This window comes from Danio rerio, chromosome 7 (genome assembly GCF_052040795.2).
Source record: "Danio rerio strain M-AB ecotype USA chromosome 7, GRCz13ab, whole genome shotgun sequence".
NCBI classification, from domain to species: Eukaryota; Metazoa; Chordata; class Actinopteri; order Cypriniformes; family Danionidae; genus Danio; species Danio rerio.
The window spans coordinates 72952024-72974981 of NC_141027.1; the positions used below are offsets into that span (position 1 = coordinate 72952024).

The following is a 22958-nucleotide window of genomic DNA, read 5'->3' on the forward strand; positions in this document are numbered from 1 at the left end:
GATTCAATATCATGCTGAACAATGTATCGTTTGAGCACTGAGTATGTATCCACAATACCCACATTGTGGTATTAGATTATTTATTGAAGATTAAAAGATGTAGATATTATTAAATATTATGTTTGCAAATGATTTATACAATGATGATCGTATCATTTTATATTTGATTGCTCAATTTCTGTTCTTAAATACTGTTCGACTTTCCAGAAAACCATTGTTTTCTAACTTTCTTTTTTGTTCTGTTGCAATTATATATGCATGGTATTGATTGTATTTATGCAAATGCACTGCATAGAAAAAGACTTGATCATCCCAGTTGTTCTAAATTAATGACATCTTTCCAAATGAAGTCATTCAAATCAACTGGTAAAACGAGGTTCATATAACAACATATATGGCAGCAAATCAAAATATCGCACTGTCAGATTTTTCCAATGTTGTGCAGCCCTAGTCTAATACACAAAATACATAAAGTGTACATACAAACATAAACAAACACACTCTGAAATAAAGGAGGCCAATTTTAATCTAATTGGCCAATTTTGACATTCCAAGGTATGTTATTTCTAGATCACAATGGGTTAAACTAATAGCATGACTCATCTGGGTACTGCAAATCATCTTGACCCTTATTATTTACATGATAGTAATATTATTATATAATTTCTTTGCTCTCAAAGAAGCCTGAGCAACTAATAACTATTTTGTCAGTGCCTCAAGTCAGTGATAATTAAAAATTGTTCACTAGCCAGAGGAAAATTAACTATATCACTCGCCACTACTGAAACACAGTGACTGATTTTATTCAGAATGGCACCACACAAGTTTTTATTTTGGTTGAAAGTGCACTGGAGCCTTTATTTTTTCTTCAACTTGTATTCTGCAAAGAGTGGTCAGTTTAAGGAAAATAAATTTACCTGGACAGCCAGGGTTAGTGCGAAGAGCTTTTTTGTAGTAGGCTAGAGCTCCTCGGTAATCCTTTTTGTTGAAAGAGATGCACGCTTTACCTGTGGTGTGACATAAACAACAATGATCATTAACATCATGAAAATCAGTCATGAAATTCCTTTTTTTCACATCATATGTAAACTTGTATGCAAAAATAATACATGTCAGTACCTAACTAACCCAAACAATTTCAAAATAAATCATTCGCAAAACTGATCATATAGAAATAAAATTCTAAAAGATTTTAAAAATCACAGTATTTATTGATCAAAATCACAGTAAAAACAGTGAATAGTGTAAGTTTACAAAAGTAATACATAACTATTTAAAAGTTTGGAGTTAGAGGAAACGATTGAAAGTGCTTTTATTAAGCAAGGGTGCATTAAATAGATTCATACATTCATGAACATTAAAATATTATATTAAATATAATTATAAAATCACACAACACTTTATATATAACACTTTATTTATATATATATATATATATATATATATATATATATATATATATATATATATATATATATATATATATATATATATATATATATATATATAGGGGTGTCAAAATTTATTGTTTCTTCGGTGCACCACGATGCAGTCGCGGACAATTCGGTATAAGTTCAGTAATAATCATAACCAGTTATTATGTACTGACGTCATTTATCTCATATGCGTTCTGTCGCGAGGGAGGTCCTCCAGGAGCCAACTACATAAAAACGCAGAAACTGTGCACAATTTTACTGCGTGTGTGTGTTTTCTGGACAATCTATTCACTGACGCTTACAGCAGAAGCCCCTATTTCTCTACGATTGAGGGAATGAAAGTGAACTCTAGTTATCTGTCTATCTCTGTGGCTCAGTTCACCTGCTGGCGTGACTTTTCCTCTCCTCTCGGCTGCTGCCGTGACTTTTCCTCCCCTCTCTTTTCCTCTCGGTTGTTACAACATACTTCTGGATATAGGTCTGCATTACTGCGGGAGTACCTGTGCATTGTTGCAGCACCCGACCAGATTTCATGCCACGCAGAAATAAATTTCCGAATTAATCGCGGTAGCGGCTGGTAACTCTGGTGTAAATTTAACAGAAGTGGGCGGTCTTACAATATCGCTCCTGAACGAGCAAGCGCGTGCGTACGTGTGTTTTTGTTTGGTGCTGTATATGTTTATATATGTGTGTGAATGAGAGACAGTATGGTGCTGTGTGTGTTTATACAGACAGCTTGTTATAGCCTCTTTTAGCCTTTTTTAGTGTGGATTTCACCTTGATTCAATTCATCTTTATCTCTATAGCACTTCAGTGTTGTTCAGATCAGTGTTATGGAAAGATCACTGCTGAAACCTCGATGATGAAATCAGGGATTTCAAATGATGGTGTGAGATATTTACCCAGGAGTGCAGGGATGTTGTTGGTTGACTGGTTCAGTACAAACTGAAACTGAGCGTCTGCCTGATCCATTTTATCTCCTTCAAGAAGACAAAAGCAAGCTCTCCCCAAAAGATGGTTCTGTGACAAAACAAAAATATCAAAAAACATTAGATATACAATGGTATAAATGTTTCATATCCTAAATATAGTGACCAAAATAATCCCAGTTATAAATCTTATCATTTAAGGTTATGGTTTATTATGGTTTAGTTAAAAAGACCTGAAAGTGTTTAGAATTAAACGTTAGACAGGCATTTCACCAAGTTTTGAATCTGTAAATGAACAAGCAACAAATAAAATTTTCAGCTTTTTTGCAGTTTTGTGGCAAAAAACAAAAAGGATCTGTGTATTCTTTATGTTTACTCATATTTGCATTATTTTATGTGCATTGTGTTTTAATAGGTACTAGGCATGAGACGATAACCGTTTTCAAGGTATAACGCGGTTTGAAAAAAAAAATCAAGGTTTTAAAACCGCCAAAATTTTCTGTAATACCGTTCCTAAGGTATGTGTACGATTTTTTATTTACTTTTTTGGTTTGTTTTTTTTAGAACAACAGTATCTCCAGCAGAGAAGATATCCAAAGATGATGTTTTAAATTGTGAAGAAATCTGTGTTTTTGAAACTAATGAAGACAGCAGAGGTCTACGATTCATTTGAATTATTTAGCCTGAAATGTTTACTGATCCAAAACATTTGAAATCTTTCAAAAAATAAAATATATTGTTTTAAAAGGGGAAAACAATTGTTGTTTTTACCCAGACATTTAAAAAGAATGTATTTTAAAGCAGTAATCACAAAACTGTAAAAAAAAAAAAAAAAAAAAAAGTGACATTTTTATCTAAGGTTATCATACCGTCAGAATCTTATTTAATGTATTATTTGTTAAACCTGTACTTAGAACACTACCACACAGAGATCCATGTTTACCTTGTTTTTTACAAAACTGCATAAATGCCAAAAATGGCTGTGCGATTTCACAAAAATACCTAACTGCAATTTTTCTGACTAATACTGTGATATACGTTTGCCATTTAATTTTGCAAAGTCAAGCTTCAGCTCAGTATTCTCAATAATGTGCAGAACTCACTTTAATTAAAATGAATACAACATGCATTAACTGTATATGAGCAATTCCATGCAAAAGTCAACCTTGCCAAGAAAAAAGGAAGTTTTCACCAAAATAGCGAAACCATTTCTACACAAGCATTTTACAGTTTCTGTCAATGTTTTTAAACTATTATTTTTAGTCTACCAAAGTCACACAAGTTCCAATTTCACAGCCGTCACATCCACAATGGAGAGATGCCACATCCATAATCAAGCCTTTTCCTTATAAATGCAAAAAAGTTAAATAAAAACAAACCAATCGTTTTTGTTCTATAGTGAGCCAACTTTTATCCTATTGATTAGCGTTATTTATTTTGGGTTGTGCAGTTTACTTCACAGAATTCCTACAAAGTATGTTGTATACTGTAAACTTGATAACTTTTTTCGTCACATCCATAACGTATGTTTTTTTTTTTCTGATCGCAAAACTCTGTGGTGAGTAGTTTTGAAAATATAAACAGACGTTTTAATATAATAATAAAATATACATTCTCTTTAAATCTATGTTTTGAATTTTTACTTTAAATGTCACATTTATAACGCTGGAATTGCTCATATATAAATATATATCTATTAGCAGCCTACATAAATGCATTTACATTGCAGCCTTTCGTGGCTAACTAATTGCAATGTTACACGCTTTCATAAATGAAAATGAACATCGGAATCTGTAAACTGGTAATCCTGACAACACTAAAAAGACAATAAAACTAATACATGTTGACAAAGGGACCTGCAATATTGGGAGAAATGGATTGTGCTTATGCATTTACATTGTGTAAACCTTTGTTTCTTAAACTTTTTTCATCAAGTACCACCTCAGAAAAAAAAAAATTGTCTATCCAAGTACCACCATATTGAGCAGCATTGAAATGCAGAAGCGTAGTAAGCCAGCTACAGCTCTGCACAGTTCTAAAATGTGGCTGATTAATTTCTAGTATTATGAATATTTATTGTTGTCAGCCATTTAAAAGATTATAAATAGTCTGAACGTTAACAATGTACTGTGCTTATATGTAAAAAAAAAACAAACTAAAAAATCAAACTAAAAACGTCAACATTTAAATTAAAATGGGCTTTTAAAAGTTAAAAATTGTAGGTTAATGTTCTTAAAAAGTAAAAAGAAAAGTGCTGTACTTAAATGTAAGGTATTAACATATAGTAGCCAATTCATCAACACCTGGAAATGTTGCCTGAACCTCAGAAATACAGGTAATATGTCATTTAATAAATAATATTATATGTTAAATTTATATATAAATCATTTTTGATCAATTTTGTAATATATGTAGCATGTATATATGACACATTTGATATCTCTGCATACCACTAGAAGGAAGCCCGCGTACCACTAGTGGTAGATGTACCAGTTTGAGAACCACTGGTGTAAACTGATCCTTATTTGTAATTGTTTATGTGGCTTGTAAAAAAATATGTAACCTGTAACTGTTCAAGTTCCGATGTTATTGCAATTTTTATTTCTATTAATTTTTTTTTCTTTCTTAAAAAATAAATAAAATAAAGTTTCTAAAAAAATAACAATAAAGAACATTGAAGCGTTAAATAAATAATAAATAAAGCAATAAAAATGATCCATGTGTTGTGATTTAGGTGGAAAGTTTTCATAAGAGGTTCAAATGTGCGTATACATAGGAAAAACTTACATAATACTTCGTGAATAAGACCCAATGACATCTTCAACGAGACAGTGACTCCCTTAATCTTGATTTACCTGATCGTACATGATGATCTTATCAGCCATGGTGTACAGAAGAGTGGACTGGTTGATGAGATCCTTTTTGGCATCCTTGTTCTTCTCTTTCCGAGCCTGTTGGACATAATAAGCTGCTAGTGTGTCCAAACAGGTCATCTGGTCTTTCTCATGGTCTCTGTAATCCAGGTTTCCGTCGATGCGCGCCGCCTCCAGCAGCTTGACAAAATCTTCTGTCTTGCCTTGTTTGTAGTACTCCAGCTAAAAAGAAACAGCGATGAGGAGTTACTGCTCCAGAACTCCTAACGATGACATGATATACAAGCGTGTGACTTACAGCGAGTGCGATCCATATGTGCAGCTGCGTGTGCTCCTGCTTGAGGATACTGATGACTTCATCTCCTTCAGGTAGCTGGTCAAAGTCGAGCTCGATAACCTGAGAATGAAAAAGCAAATTAATTGCAAGTCACTGATGACAATGAGATAAAGATCCATCAGTGAATTTGGCTGTTATGGCTCATTTAGCTACAATAGATACCTTAAAATGCCATAAATTTAGTTATCCATTTATTTATTCCTGATAAATCCATTATATATATATATATATATATATATATATATATATATATATATATATATATATATATATTAAGGGTGTCACAATCCTCCAAATCCTCGATTCGATTACATTTTCGATTCTAAAGGCACGATTCGATTATGAATAATTAATTAATAAATGACCAATTAATTATTTGTAGCCTACCGTTTAAACTACCTGACCTGCATGGTCTTTGTTTTACCCATAAACAAATCATACAGTAAATGAATAAAGGCAAGATACACACATAATTACCACCTGTCAATCACTTTTTCTGCGGGACTCGTGAATAGGCAGTGATCTGTGTCGTTATAATGGCGTCGGTAAAAAAGACGCACAACCAACAGGAACCAGCCAACAGTATCTGAGGTGTTCGCTAAAATTACTAAGTACAAGTGAGTGAAAGATTGAAGCAGTCCTCTGACTGCCTGGACCTGCTGTCTCGAGCGCAAGGCTGTATGTGCGTCTGTGTCTGTGTGGTCACGTGATGTGCATTTTCAGAGGCAGAGAGGAAGGAGGGCTGCTCAGAAATGCTACACGCCACTGTGGATGTCAAATCGTTGTCGTTCTAAAATGCCATTTAAAAACAAAGACAGTGTAAACAGGGACTGAGTGTGTACTTTTCGCGAGCGGATTTGCAACGGGAGCGGGCGGAGGATCGCGATGCCGGTGTTGTCTATCGGACGAACTGTACGTAATACGTAAATAGCAGAGCTTGCACAACTGTATTTTTTTTGTCGACAACACGAACGTTGTTTAAGTTCTCTCGACGGGTCTCCTGCTTCTGCAGTTTAACAAGCACTTCAACAAGCCTGTTTTTTTCCCGCTTGGCAAGCCAAGCTGACATGGGGGCGTGGCAGCATCGACGATTCTATTTTTTGATTCAATAATCCAAATTGAGCATAAATTTCGATTGATTTCGATTAAAAATCAAAATCGTGACACGCCTAATATATATATATATATATATATATATATATATATATATATATATATATATATATATATATATATATATATATATATATATATTCTGAGAAATAATATTGAATTTTAATAATAATATTAATGATAACACTTTACAATAAGGTTATATTAGCTGTATTTACTAAGATAAACAATAAACATCACATCTATTAAAGAATTGATTCATGTTTGTAAACGTTAGTTAATAATAATATGGATATTGTTAATTCATGTGAACTTACGGTGCATTAATGTTAACAAGCATAAATTTAAGCATAAACCCTAATCTACCATAATTGTGTTCTAAAGAGAGCTCAAGGTATCCTATGCACCCCGGATCACCCATTGTGCTCTGTGTTTCAGCTGTTGCCATCAGGACGTCATTTTAGGGTTCCTATTTGCAGGACAAATAGAACCAGAAGTTATTTTATAATGGTGGCCATTAGGTCATTAAATGAGTCCAGGGGGGAGGGGGATGTATCTACATATTGATGTATGGATGTTGTGTGGTAATATTTTATTAATGTGTACATGGAACTTCGCCTGTGTTATGGCACCTTGTTGCAATTTTAATAATGTCAATTTTAAGTCATTTTAATAATGCACTGTTGAACTATGGCTAAAAAAACAGAGCAAATGTCAACCTTGCCATTAAAAAAGGTTTTACACCAAAAAACAGAAACAGTTTCTGGGGTTTTTGGGTAAGCAAGTATTTTACAGTATTTTAAAAATACTCAAAAATGCATCTGTCAATGTCAAACTATTCTATTTGATTTACCAAAGTCACACAAGTGGCAATTTCACATCTGTCACAACCACAAGATATCACATCCATAACAACACTTTTTCATCATAAATGTAAATATATAAAATAAAACCAATCATCTTTGTTTTATAGTGAGTCAACTCTTATCCTTTTGATGAGCATTATTTAATTTTGGGTTGTGCAGTTTAATTCACAGAATTATATATAACACATAAATGTATATACATACATATATCTATGTACACAAACACACACACACGTTTATATATGTTTATATATATATATATATATATATATATATATATATATATATATATATATATATATATATATATATATATATATATATACAGTATATTAGTGGTGGGCCTTTATCAGTGTTAACATGCTGCATTAACGCAAGACTCTTATCGTGCAATAAAAAATATCGCCCTTTATCTATTCTCAAAGCTGGTTTGGGAGCTGGTTTTATTCTACGCAAGCTATGATGACTTTCACCTTGATATTTTAGCGCGGGTGTACATATAACCGGTGAGCCGTCTGACAAAAAAATGCCTTTCTGAATCAAATCAGCAGAATGCCCTTCTGGAGTTTTCTCTTACTTCGAAGACACTACTGACTACGCTTACATGGACATCTGTAATCTAGTTATTTGCCTTAATAGACAATAATATAATTAAGGTGTTAACATGATTAAGTGCTTTCATGTAAGAGTTTCCTGTAATTTTGAGTGACTTTAACTGTAGTTCGGCAGTTTCACTTTAACTCATGAACATTTCATTCATGCCCCCGTGACAAACTGGGGTATTAGATGCAAATAAGGAGTAAGGACTGGTCAGAGTGTTATGGAATTGAATAATTCTTATCTAGATTCATATCAAGATTAAAGTGAGTGTATGTATGTATTTATGCACACACACACACACACATATATATATATATATATATATATATATATATATATATATATATATATATATATATATATGTATGTATGTAAATAAAAAGTTATAATTATTAAATTAAAAAATAATAATTCTTTACTATTATGTTCATGCCTACTTATATTTTATTATTGCTTTATGAGTGCTTTACTTTTTTCCAAAAAGTTCTACAATATATAAATAGACATAAACAACCATTTCACATCATTGTAACGTTCACAGTCATAACACAGTTCACAAGTTCACACACAAGATCACAGTCATAACTTTACGCCCAGGACGAACTCGGTCATTTGTGTCACTCGCATTCGTTCGTTGGTTAATTTTATGTACACTCGTCTAAAGCGCGTGAATGATAGCATGTTAGCAGCTGATAGCTAATTTATCCATGGAGCAGTAGTACAATTATTCTCGGCATCATGGAGATAAAACGAGTCCAAACCTCATCTGTGTCCCGCAGAGGGATTTCAATGGATCCCCGAGACATGTTTGCGACTCAAGCTTCAAACCCGATAGCGCAGATTTGGGTTTTTGTACTTGTTCGTATCCAGTGGTGATGAACAGCAGCAGCCTCACACACCGACCGAACCTGAACAACAAAATACTCTACACTTCCGGGTTAGCAGTCAGGCCCTTCAAAATAAAAGCACGTGCTTGACGTATCCGGGATCTTTTTTGGGGTGGGAAAGTTGCCTTGGTTCAACCTTTTAATATACTTTATGCCACCTCTAGGTAATTTTAAATGATCAACGCACAATTACAATAATAAAACATACAGATATAAATGTAAGTAAAAATGTAAAAGACTTAAAGGGTGTTTAAAATGATTAGATTGAGTACGATTTTATACTACGAATAATAATAATAATAATAATAATACAGTTATATAATTATTCATTCATTCGTTTTCTTTTTTTTCGATTAGTCCCTTTATTAATTAGGGGTCGGAACATCAGAATGAACCGCCAACTTATCCATCATAGGCTATGTTTTACGCAGCGGACGCCCTTCCATCACTTGGAAACATCCATACACACTCACACACACACATACACTACGGACAATTTAGTCTAAGTACCCAATTCACCTAAAGCGCCTGTCTTTGGACTTGTGGGGAAAACCAGAGCACCCGGAGGATGCAAACTCCACACAGAAATGCCATTGCCAACTGACCCAGCTAAGGCTCGAACCAGTGACCTTCTTGCGGTGAGGTGATTGTGCTACCAGACATAGATGACAAAATTAAAAATAAATAATAATAATAATAGTAGTTATTGTTTTTATTTAATCTTAAAATGTGTTTAAACGTTATTATTATCATTATTATTATTATTATTATTATTATTATTACTATTATTTGTATTAAATAATAAATGGACCAGGACAATTAGTGGGCGGTCCTGACAGTGATGAGTGCTGGCCTGGAATCATTTGATATGGAAAACTGTCGAATGTTAATTAAAATGGTTCGTTACAACATTGTCCTATCCTGCTTGCAGCACACAGGTAGTGAATGGAGGGTGATTGGGGAGGGTCACTATGTCATCTGGTTTTGATGTGTGCCAGTGTGCGTCTATGATAAAAAGAGGCAAAGGATCAGCTGCTGTTGCTTTTACAAGCACAGAGATCTTCAAGCAAGACGGATGTTGCACATAATTCTATTATTTGAGTTGTTGTCACTAACATTTTTATTTATTTAGCAAAACCATGCAACAGAAGAACACAGTTAATCTTCAGTAGCTCTGGAACATGTAAGTACCTCTTCTAATGAAATTAGGATGTATAATAAATAATAATATGTGTAATAAATATTTCTATTATAATCACATCCAAAATAAAAGATTGTAGAATTATATACAATATTAAAATCAGAATTATTAAACCTTCTTTGATTTTTTTCCCCTTCTTTAAATATTTCCCAAATGATGCTTAAGAGAGCAAGGAAATTTTCACAGTATGTCTGATAATATTTTTTCTTCTGGAGAAAGTCTTATTTGTTTTATTTCGGCTAGAATAAAGCAGTTTTTATTTTTTTTTTAACCATTTTATGGACAAAATTATTAGCTCTTTAAAGCTATATTTTTTCCAATAGTCTGAAGAACAAACCATCATTATACAATAACTTGCCTATAATTACCCTAACCTTCCTAATTAACCTAATTAACCCAGTTAAGCTTTTAAATGTCACTTTAAGCTGTATAGAAGTGTCTTGAAAAATATCTTGTCAAATATTATTTACTGTCATCATGGCAAAGATAAATTAAATCAGTTACTAGAACTGAGTTATTAAAACTTTTATGCTTAGAAATGTGTTGAAAAGAAAATCTTCTCTCCGTTAACAGAAATTGAGGAAAAAATAAACATAGGGGGGGGGGCTAACAATTCAGGGGGGCTAATAATTCTGACTTCAACTGTATGTATGCACTGCATTTATTTATTTAAATATATAAATAAATGCACACTGTAAAAAATGTAGGGTTCTACACAATTCATTCATGTTGTCCCAATACAAATCGATTAAGTTAACCTGACAAATTTATGTAGTTTGAATGTAAAACAATTAGGTTGTACCAAAAAAATCTCAAGAATTGCATTGTTTTGGCTTTTTTAAATATGTAGTTTGAACAAGGAGCAAAGTATTTTTTTGTGCAAACGAGTGCACACATACATGCGCATATTTGAGAAAATGTTTATTTATAGGGTGTCACAGTGAAGCAGTGAGTAGCACAATCGGCACACAGCAAGAAAAAGGTCGCTGGTTCAAGCCTCGGCTGGGTCAGTTGGCATTTCTGTGTGGAGTTTGCATGTTCCACCCGTGTTCGCGTGGTTGGTGCTCCGGTTTTCCCCACAAGTCCAAAGACATGCGGTACAGGTGAATTGGGTAAGCTAAATTGTGCATAGTGTATGTTTGTGAATGAGAGTGTATGGGTGTTTCCCAGTGATGGCTTACGGCTGGAAGGGCATCCACTGTGTAAAAAACATATGCTGGATAAGTTGGCGGTTCGTTCCACTGCAGCGACCCTAGATTTATAAAGAGACTAAGCCGAAATGAATTAATGAATGAATGTTTTTTTTTTTATTTAGATATAAAATATGACATAATTTATATATAAATTAAAATATCTAACAAGTTTGCTTTGTATAGTTTTATAAATATAAGTATATTAAGTACATAAATACAAATAACACACACACATACTGTCAGGAATCCTTCCGGACCGTCAGATTCATTTCCTGCGCCTGCACAGCCTCAATCACCAGAATACTAATTATTTTCACACCTGTTGCTTATCACTCTCTCACACTATATAAGCCTGGAACATTTACTCGTTCGCTGTCTGATCTATTAGTTAGTTCTTGGACTCTTTTCTTTTCAGCCTAGCATTCACCTGTCATTGTATCCTGTCGGCTCATCAATTTGTTTGTCATCTTGTTTGTTGTCCTGTTAATCCTGTGCCGTGTTTACCTCCACTGGAATCATCTTGTTTCAGTTACCACCTGAAGTTATGTTTGTTTTGTTTTCTTATATGTTGGTACTGATGATACTTCTATTCTGAATAACCCTCCTTTACGTTGTTTAAAGAGCCCATATTATGGGTTTTTGAAAATTCCCCTCCATGTAGTGTGTAACACAGCTCTAAGTGAAGTGAAGTATCCAGCTAAGGCTTAAATCTGTTAGTGTACAGTGTTTAAAACTGTTGATTCATCTATAAAAAAGTCGACTCATAGTGCTTCAAACGAGTCGCCTTGATCAAGATTCATTAGGTGTTTCGCCATGACGTACGAACGAAACCAAGTTATTCATGTGCACGCGCAAACCCGGGAGATTTCAAACCTGAGGCCCCGCCCTCTGACGCAGAAACCCAGACACACACATACACACACCCACAAACACACACACACAAACATGCCGGTTGATTGAAGTCACACTGCAGATGGATATATTGAGTCTCTACCCAAAGATGAAACCTCAGCATTATAACCAAGCAGTTGGAAACTTCTGGAAGCTACATGCTACAAAGAATACTTCATCTGAGTTTGTTAAAGGAAGGATCAGTAAAGAGTAACTGATGGACGTCAGGATGGGTTTCTTCCTCCATTTCTCAAGTGTAAGTACGTGCGGTTAAAGTTGTTGCCTCGTTTACTCTAGCTTGCAAATGTATTTAGTTGTGATTTGTTACTTGTAACCGCGTGTACTGTATCAGGTTAACTGGATATATTATCTTATCGCGTGCAAAGTCACGTTAAAAACGCGACACGTGCTGTTTGTTTATGGAGCTCCGTGCTAGAGTTCTGCTCCCGCGATTTATTCGGAAATTTATTCCCGCGCCGCAGAAATCTGGCGCGGGGACAGCCGCGGGAATAAATTTCCGAATAAATCGCGGGAGCGGTCGGTAACGGGTTTAATTTGGGACGGGAGCGGGCTGTCTAGCAATATCACGGATATTGCTATGTGAATTAGAAAGAGAGAGTCTACTTGGTATGAGAGAGCGTATGAGAGAGAGCGAGAGAGAGAGAGAGAGAGCGAACGAACGAACGAGCTTTGTGCTGTGTGTATGTGTTTATACAGACAGCTTGGCTGTCTGGACTGTATACTGGGTGATTTTTGGTTGTGTTCTCCGCTCTAGCGGGACCGGGCGCGGCGGGCAGAAAACGGAGCGGGTTCTCAGGCTAAAACCTGGCGGGTGCGGGCGGAAGCGGGAGCGTTGTCATCCGGAGGTGTGTGTGTGTTTTTGTGTGTGTGTGGTATGGCGAGTACACGACTGTCTCCTTCGTTCGGTTATCCGTAGCACTATCCACTCGCCATAGTGTGGCAGCTAAAATCCACGCATACACTATCGAGCGTGTATGAACTGTGATTACTTTTTAAATTGCTGATTAGCTATTGGCCATTTCCCTCTCTGACTGAAGGCAGTCGACCAATCGCGACAGACTGTCATCGGTCCAATCAGCGCAGATTAGCTCCGCGCTAAGGAGGGGTTTGGGAACAAATGAATCACTGGACGATTCATACGGGAGTCGCTGGGATAATTAGGTAAAAATAAATGCAGATTATAAGACCATGAAAGTGTTTTTTGACCTTGCATGCATATTAGACTGTTGTTGGAGACTCTTACAACCAAGATATGACCCTATTTCATGTATAATATGGGCTCTTTAAGTTTCATTAAATATAAATTCTTTCTGTTAATCCAACTTTGTCTTCTCTCTGATCCGTTACACATATGTCAAAACAAACTTTTATTTTGGATGTAATTAATTAATGATTAATCTTTGCCAAAAAGTAAACATTTTGGATTACCAAACTGGTTTTCACACAGTAAAAAATAAAGCTGACTCAACTTACACTTATAATGCAACGTGCCGCTGATCTTTTTCCTGATGACTCTTTCTGTTTACAGCACTTGACTTGAATTAAGTTGAGTCAGCTCAAAAAGCTCTGCAGCAATTATAAATTTCTATTTCATTCATTCATTCACTTTCTTGTCGGCTTAGTCCCTTTATTAATCAGGGGTCGACACAGCGGAATGAACCGCTAACTTATCCAGCAAGTTTTTACGCAGCGGATGCCCTTCCAGCCGCAACTCTGGGAAATTAAATTTCTATTTATTTTATTAACATTTTTACAGTGTTTAATTATTCTAAAAATATTATTGCTGGGCAGAAATTAATCTTTTTTTGTTTTATTTTGTTTTTACAGAGCACTTGCTATGGCTTCAGCAAATTCAGCTGGACATCAGAGTCATTTAGATGATGTTGGTCCCGGTATCTCCTCCTTCGTTTCCTGTGATCACGACTGTCATGAATGCAGCGTCCCAAGCCTTTCCACCGACTCCGGGACGTACTCTGTGGATCCCTGCCATCTGCTGGAGAACAGTGAAGGTCAGCTGTGGATCTTCTGAATGTGCAGCTATGACTACAGTTACTGTATCTGAACGTGTGTCTTTACACTGCTGTAGATTTCTCATCAGAAAACAGAGATCTGAGTGACTGCGCTGACACTAATGGCTTGTCAGAGGAAGAACTCTTGAATATAACATTTGAAGCATGTGACACTTCTGGAAAAGGTATTCACTGTCCTTCCTTTAACAGATTTCTTAGAAAAAAAAGCATTTTGTCTTTTTATTTTACTTAAACTGCAATCATCAAATCTAGATAAATCAGACCATTGTCAAGAGATCTCTTATTTTGCTTTTTTTTTTTTTGCATCGGTGTAGATATGTATTTACAGTTGCGAAGACATAATGTTGGCCCACCTGTGAAACTTATCGTATTATTTTTCAAATATTCCCCAAGGGCTGTTTACCAGAGAGAAGAGTTTTTAACACATTTTAAAACATTATTACTTTGCTGACAGTGCTTAATATATTAATATTATGCATGGTACTAGTATTCAGCCTAAATTGCAATGTATAGGTGTCTTAATGAAGTTGAATAGTTTAACTAGGCAAGATATGTTAATTAGTGAACAGTTAAATTCTTAAGGGTGCTAATAATATTGGTGCACTAGCGACAGACTCTTTGTTAGAGCAACCAACTCCCATGTAAAGAATTGCCGGATCGATCCCAGTTCAGACTAGGTTGGGCGCAGTAGTACCAGTGGGTTACATTTGGGGGCTCGTCCGGGATAGAAGTGAGTGTAACGGAGCCAGTGAGTTTTATATTTACATATATATATATATTTATATACATGCAAACTCCACACAGAAACGCAAACTAGCCCAGCCGAGGCTCGAACCAGCAACCTTCTTGTGGAGAGGTGAACGTGCTACCTATATATAGAGTTGATTCAGAATTATTAGCCCCCCATTGAATTATTTTTCTTCTTTAAATATTTCCCTAATGATGTTTAACAGAGCAAGGAAATTTTCACAGTATGTCTGATATAATTTTTTCTTCAGTATATCTTATTTGTTTTATTCCAGCTTAAATAAAAGCAGTTTTTAATTTTTTGAACACCATATTAAGGACAAAATTATCAGCCCCTTTAAGCTAATTTTTTTCTGACTGTCTTCAGAACATACCATCATTATACAATAACTTGCCTAATTACTCTAACCTGCCTAGTTAACTTAATTAACCTAGTTATGCCTTAAAATATGACATTAAGCTGTATAGAAGTTTTCTAAAAAATATCTAGTAAAATATTGTATACCGTCATCATGGCAAAGATAAACTAAATCAATTAGAAATGAGTTATTAAAATTATTATGTTTAGAAATGTGTTGAAAAAAATCTGCTCTCCGTTAAACAGAAATTGGTTAAAAAAAATAAACAGGGAGGCTAATAATTCTGACTTCAACTTTATATATATATATATATATATATATATATATATATATATATATATATATATATATATATATATATATATATCTTCCAGCCAAAATAAAGGTAATAAGACTTTCTCCAGAAAATCCTCTGACTCTTAAAACCATTTCTTGCTTTGTTAAACATCACATTGGAAATATTTGAAAAATAATTTAAATGTTACAAAAATGATTCTGTTTTAAACTGTATGAAAGAATAGAATACTTGTTTTTATTTAGCAAAGGCACATTTAATTAATATAAATTGACAATATAGACAATTGCACTGCAAACATTGAGCTCTTTTGGATATTCTTTTCTTCAAGAAATTCTGAAATGTTTTGTGTCTGTGAAATATAATATTCTATTATCTTTAAAATGTTATTTATTCCTCTGTTTTAAAGCTTAATGTTTATCATCATTACTCCAATCTTATATGCTTGTTTACTGCGCAATGTTCAACATTCAATATAATTAAAAAATTCTGCTTGTATATTATTGCTTTTTAGGAACAATGTGAAACACTTTGTTGTTGCTAAATAATTTCATGGAAAAAAATAGAATACATTTTTCTGAAATTGAAATTATTTTATAAATCCAAATTTTAGTTTATCACGATTTCAAGAACCACCAGAAGAAACATATGGAATAAATTGTTCACATTAAACTGCACTTTTTTTTTCATCATCAAAATCATTTGGCTACAGAGTCCCCATTCCTCTAAACAGTCTTATATATAATAGCTACCTCTGCTTTTTTCCTTCAGGAGAGGTTCGGGTCTCCACCGTGATTCAGTATCTTCAGGCCATGACGCTCCAAAGCTCCGGTCAGGACAAGATAACCAGTTTACGACACATGTTGGACCCAGAGAAGCAGGACTCTCCGGTCAGCAGAGACGAGTTTCATGCCACTATGAGGGAGTGGATCAGAAAATGTTGTCAAGACGGGTGAGAAACACGAGAACAAACTCAACGGCGCTATATGATAACAGCACCAAAGACTCTTTAAACACGAAAGCCCTACACACTTTAAAAATGTGTCCTTTTTATAATGTATTTATGTGATTTTATATTTTGTACAGTTTGTATGTTTATACTGTAGGGATGGTATAAAGTTTGACCCAAAGAATGACCAGTCTGGTAGATGAAGAAGAGCCGGAGTCAGATTTAAATAAATAAATGAAGTTTACTGAAGATAGTTTGCAGTTTCATCAGCAGAAGCCAGCTTTAACACTCGCAATGAGTTCCTAGGCCGCTCTGCTTACAATCACCAATCGATAACAATTATACTCTCACATAACGTCATTAACTGCGTCATACATATTTGGTGTTCTAACATGATTGGTTAAAACACTGATAGACTTGGAAAATTTCCACGTGGGGTTTGTGCGTATATTCTAAACAATATCATAAGCATAAATGTCAGACATCCCTCCAGACCTGTGAAACGGATCCACAATCAAATTGAACACACACACTTAAAGTAAAATCTGTTTCTTATCCAAGGCTGAGTGTACTCCCAGCCGTCTTTATCAAAACTGGTAAATCAATACTATTTTAGATAGTATTAACTACTAGAAATAACAATAGAAACAGTTCCCTCAAGGTCTCCGTGACCTCTGACCTAATTTGGTGGCTTCTGAAAATAGTTTTAAAGAAACAGGCAAATGCACTGAACATTTTTATATTAAGCAATGTGTTAACTTATTCATTAATTAAAATCAATTCAAAGTTAAATACTCATTCAAATAATCATATAATTATATGAAATAAAAATAATGAGAAACAGGATGATGAAAAGGATAAACGTTGGTCCATGATGAGACGTATTGGAAAGCAGAAATACGAATCCTTCAATCCTGTTTATTGTTTATACTTACCTCCCCCTGACATCTTTTTTTTTTTTTTTTTTTTTTACCGTAAAATATTATGGCGTTGTTAAAACTGAACAACGCCGTCCTGTGGCCCCATTATAAATAACCTTTTACATTTTTTTAAATTGATAGGCTACAAAACTTTTAAAATTGATAGGCTACAAAAAAGTGATATAAATTTGAATTTCATTTTTTTACCTTTTTTTATTTTGAGTTATTTATTTTGAACAGAAAAATCATTCATAAAACAATTATTTAAACAAAAATATATTTCATCATGGTCGAAATGGAGCGGGATGAAGCACAAGCTTATTAATTTACCCACCCCATTACTTATTTCTTACTTATTCCTTTACTTATCTCTTCTTTTTACATGAGATATATAAGAGACAGAATTATTTGCCCCTTTGAATTTTTTTTTCTTTTTTAAATATTTCCCAAATGATGTTTAACAGAACAAGGACATTTTCACAGTATGTTTGATAATATTTTTTCTTCTGGATAAAGTCTAGATGAAGTATGGATAAAGTCTTGTTTGTTTTATTTTGGCTAGAATAAAATCAGTTTTTAATAAATAAAAAAAAAAACATTTTAAGGACAAAATTATTAGCCCCTTTAAGCTATATATTTTTTTCGATAGCCTACTGAACAAACCATTGATATACAATAACTTGCCTAATTACCCTAACCTGCCTAGTTAACCTAATTAACTTAGTTAAGCCTTTAAATGTCACTTTAAGCTGAATACTAGTATCTATGTACTGTCATCATGGCAAAGATAAAATAAATCAGTTATTAGAAATGAGTTATTAAAACTATTATGATTAGAAATGTGTTGAAAAAAAATATTCTCTTCCTTAAACAGAAATTGTGGAAAAAATAAACAGGAGGGCTAATAATTCTGACTTCAACTGTACATGAGGCATCTTTGACATATATGTTTAATTCCATTTGTACATTAACATTTCATATCATAGATCCATGAAAATACATAGTATTGCAAACAGCCATTAATTGAAATTTCATCATACCTTTCTCATTTTATTCTTTTTTCAATCACCTCTATTCATCATTACTTACAGAGCTTCTGTGGACAAAAACAACACAACAGAATCAGCCTTAAGAAAATCACCTATAATGGGTAAGTGGATAATAAATAGTGATTAATTGCTTGCTTAAAGGGATAGTTCACAAACAATCACTTGTTTCAAACCTGTTTAAAACCACACAGGCACGTACACACACACACACACACACACACACACACACACACACACACACACACACACACAGTAAGTAATATATTTGAAATGAATGTTGGAAACTGGTCAGTTTGTGTTTTCCTATGGCTATTAATGTTAGCAGTTGCCAACATTTTCAAAATACTGCCTGACGTCAGAACAGCAGAAACCATTGCTACTTCACCAACATCACTTTGGAGCTAGTGTTTGAATGATTCTTTAGCGTAATATCTAAAGTGATGACAAAACAAGTGATTTTGCTGACATTTTACGGCATTATATAGGCATATTATAAGGCTGAACTGCATGAAATGCCATCATGCTACTGAGATTTCCCAGTATTTCTCTGTTGCAGTCAGATCACAATAATTAACCCTGAAAAAGCCAAAGCAGCTCCAACACTACCAGATTACTGTTGTGTTAGTGATAAGGAAAAATGCTAAACACATGCGGGCATTTCTTCTTTCTTTCTGTTTACTGAACTAGTCTGCTGTAAAGAAAACAGGAGACTCTTTAGAAACAGATGCCAAACCAAAATGTAACTCAGGGTTGTACAAAGAGTGGCCCAAAAAACATACATATGTAAGTCCTATCTTACACTCAAACCTTTAAAATTGCTGTGGTATTAATATAGCACTATAATATACAAAAGAGAGAAATCGACTTAGAATGTCACTCACCAGTTAATTAATGACTTGATTAGCTGTCATTTAAAATTACGCTGAGGTTTTCCTCCTCTAAGGGCTTATCATGCGGTCTCTGTCGCCATCTTGTGGATGGCAATGCAAAGTTGCAATCTAAACAACTACATTCTTGCCTTAAAAAGCCTCAAAAGTACATTATGTTGTCCAACAGCTGCAATATTTGTCAAACTGTAATGGGTTTATTGATCTGCTGTCACTCTATGTGGGCGGAGTGATACAGAAGGGTGAGGAGGCTGTAGAAGTTCTGATCTTGCTGAAAATCGCACTGCTACCAGCCAATCAGATTCGAGAACGAGACAGAACTATACATTTATTTATTTATTTTATTATTTCATATATAGTATGAAATATATATAGTATATTCCAGGGTTTTTCACCTTTATTTAATAGGACAGTAGAGAGAATTGAAAGGATAGCATGGGGAGCAGAGACAGGGGAAGAAGGGTCAGCATAGGACCGTGAGGTGGAATCAAACTCGGGTCGTCGTGAGCATCCGAGTGCATGTGTCGACGCACTAACCACTACACCACTGGTGCCGACTTATTTTCAGTTTTTATTTGGAAAACTTTTCAAAGCTCTAATATTCATTTTCTTTTTTTCGGCTCACTCCCTTTATTAATCTGGGGTTGCCACAGCGGAATGAACCACCAACTTATCCAGCATATGTTTGACGCAGCGGATGCCCTTCTATCTGCAACCCATCACTGGGAAACATCCAGACACACTCATTCACACTCGTACACTACAGACAATTTACCCTACCCAATTCACCTGTACTGCATATCTTTGGACTGTTGGGGAAATCGAAGCACCTGGAGGAAACCCATGCGAACACAGGGAGAACATGCAAACTCCACATAGAAACACCAACTAGCCCAGCCGAGGCTCGAACCAGCAACCTTCTTGCTGTGAGGCAACAGCACTACCTACTGCGCCACCACGTCATTAGCTCTAACATTATAAATGATAAATACAAACTTTTCGCAGCTGTAATATTAAAAATGTCTTTACTGAAATTATTATATATATATATAATTATTATTATTATTATTCTAGTGTAATTTAGAAATTGACATTTACAAAACTGACATTTTAAACTGCACTCTTAAAGCAGTCTTACATTGTCTCCACAGGGACCGAACGTCATCTTCCTTTAACTGAGGCCACATATACAGATGGAGATGAATGGTCAGTTCGTTTTACTGCATGTTTTGTTTAAAGTCTACAGAAATAGTTTGACAAAAGTAGCTTTTATTTTAAATAAACATATTTACACATTGACTTATTTGGTCATAGTGAAAATTAGAAACAAAATAAGATAAAAATTCTGGTCAGACTTTGCAATTAGGTTTTTAAGTTAATGTTAGTTCATGTATTTACCAAAATAAGCTAATAATGAAGAATAGTTGTACAGCATTTAGCTCAACATTTACTTGCGCATTATTAAAATACATATTCATGCTTGTTAACATTATGCACCGTGTATTATGAACTTTATTTTCGTTAGCTAACATTAACACAAGTGAATAAATGCTTTAACAAATGTATTATTTTTTTATTCATGCTAGAAAACACATTAAATAATGCTTTATTATTTTAGTTTTAGTTCTACAAACCACTTTGTTTACCTCTGCCTCACTTTCATCACTTTTTCTCACTTTTCTTTTTAGCAGTGAGCCTGCAGATCTGTCAGGGTTGGTGGCGGAACTCAAACACACACAGCGCAGACTGAAGGAGCAGAACAGCAGCCTGATGAGGAACGTTTCTCAGTGTGAAGACACAATCCTGACGCTCAGCCTCGAGGTGTCAGAGCTGCACACCAAACTGGCCAGGTCTACACTGTTTCACTAGAAATTTTGCAGTATAATTAGCATGAAGAGAAATGAATGTGTTGCCTTTTATTTTATTAATTTACATGCCTAGAACAGGTCATAAAATATATTTTGACTTCCTCATACCAACATTTTTCTAGACTTTTGTTTTTTAAGCTTTTTTTGAGGCAGTTGGTAAGACTCTTAATAAAATGTCTTGATGTTTAGTTCTTTACTTATTTTTAAGCTTCTTTCGTTTTGTTTTAAATCATATACATTTATTTATTCATGTATATATTATTTCTTTAATTTATATATTTTTCATACATAAATAAACACAAACACACACGTGTGTTTTCAGGTTTTATGGGGACTTCCCTTAGACATAATGACATAATTTTAATAATATCTTTTAATATAACAATTCAATTTATATCTTTTCTTAACCCTACGCTTGAAAACAATCTGCATTTTTTTTTTACATGAGCTGTTTTCCTCATGGGGACCAACACACGAGATCTAAAAGCACTAGTATTATTACACTTGTACTTAACATATTATTGCCTTCAAATAACTGATATAATATAATAAATAAGCAATATAGATATTTATTGGCACTTTCAGTGATCAACATATATGAGTGCACCCCTCACAAATCTTTCTTTTAAATTAATATATTTTTTTTTTATAGGATGCCTTACAATATTATATTTGTGCATATACATTAGATTAGTAAGTACTGAAGCCAAATCTGGAGATAATATAACAAAATAACTTATGTTATCGGTAAAAAATAAGTACATCCAAATTTATATGTTAACGAAAAATCTTAAGCAAAACAATTTTAAAAGAGCAAAATTCAAGAGAAACAAAACATATTGATGAAATTTTGTAGTTTGTAATTTTTTCCAATATTTCGCATTCATTTAAATGTATTATTTTTCTATTTATAAAGATTTTCAGAGACTAAAATATTATTTTAATAAAAAAAAACTGTTTAATAAATCAGTTTTTTTTCAAATGCATTAAAATGTATTACCTATATTCACTGAGGTATGGATAAAAATATTAATTTTCAAAATGTGGTGTACTCATTTATGCGGAGCACTGTATTTATTTACCTAAATACATTGATTATTCAGTGTTGGTTTGTGTGTCCGCAGTGCTCAGCTGTATGTGGTGAGAGCTCGATCTCTGTCAGAGGAGCTGGATGAATGCAGATGTGCACTGAGAGAGAGCCAGGAGAGAGCAGCACGAGCACATGCTAGCAACTGCACATTAGTATGATCACTTCACTACAGCATTACTAACACAGAGGAACATATTTGTATTAATGACTATTCCCACACAATAACTTTACGCGTGTTTTTTTAGATAAAGGATTGCGAACAGCTAAAAGCGTTATTCAGGATAACTGAAGAAAAGGTATGGACAACAAATATTTTTCTTGGTCCCACTTTATATTAAGTGTCCTTAACTACTATGTACTTACCTCAAAAAAATAAATACAATGTACTTACTGTGTTTATAATGTATTTGAGAACAC

The 22958-nt window shown here is 34.1% G+C and overlaps 2 protein-coding genes across 11 annotated transcripts in view; one reads left to right on the top strand and one right to left on the bottom strand.

Moving 5' to 3' along the window:
• The window catches only part of ctr9 (CTR9 component of Paf1/RNA polymerase II complex), a 36774-nt gene extending 27708 nt beyond the window's left edge, over positions 1–9066 (bottom strand). Inside the window, 5 exon segments of the mRNA NM_001083583.1 lie at positions 918–1007; positions 2339–2456; positions 5221–5460; positions 5537–5635; positions 8916–9066. Coding sequence (NP_001077052.1) covers positions 918–1007; positions 2339–2456; positions 5221–5460; positions 5537–5635; positions 8916–8960 — 592 coding nt within the window. The 5' untranslated portion in view covers positions 8961–9066.
• Positions 9067–9101: 35 nt separating this feature from the next.
• Positions 9102–22958, top strand: part of irag1 (inositol 1,4,5-triphosphate receptor associated 1) — a 117954-nt gene continuing 104097 nt past the window's right edge. For 2 of the 10 annotated variants that reach the window (XM_087262144.1, XM_087262142.1), the window contains exons 1-11: positions 9488–9684; positions 10174–10224; positions 11174–11354; positions 14175–14356; positions 14434–14541; positions 16550–16730; positions 18739–18797; positions 20735–20789; positions 21272–21433; positions 22576–22693; positions 22787–22837. In XM_087262144.1, coding sequence (XP_087118270.1) covers positions 14185–14356; positions 14434–14541; positions 16550–16730; positions 18739–18797; positions 20735–20789; positions 21272–21433; positions 22576–22693; positions 22787–22837 — 906 coding nt within the window. In that variant the 5' untranslated portion in view covers positions 9488–9684; positions 10174–10224; positions 11174–11354; positions 14175–14184. Of the gene's footprint in view, positions 9206–9487; positions 9685–9822; positions 10225–11173; positions 11355–11798; positions 11977–14174; positions 14357–14433; positions 14542–16549; positions 16731–18738; positions 18798–20734; positions 20790–21271; positions 21434–22575; positions 22694–22786; positions 22838–22958 lie in introns of those variants that run through there. The other 8 variants (XM_087262135.1, XM_087262139.1, XM_087262134.1 and 5 more) reach the window with 6 other exon arrangements.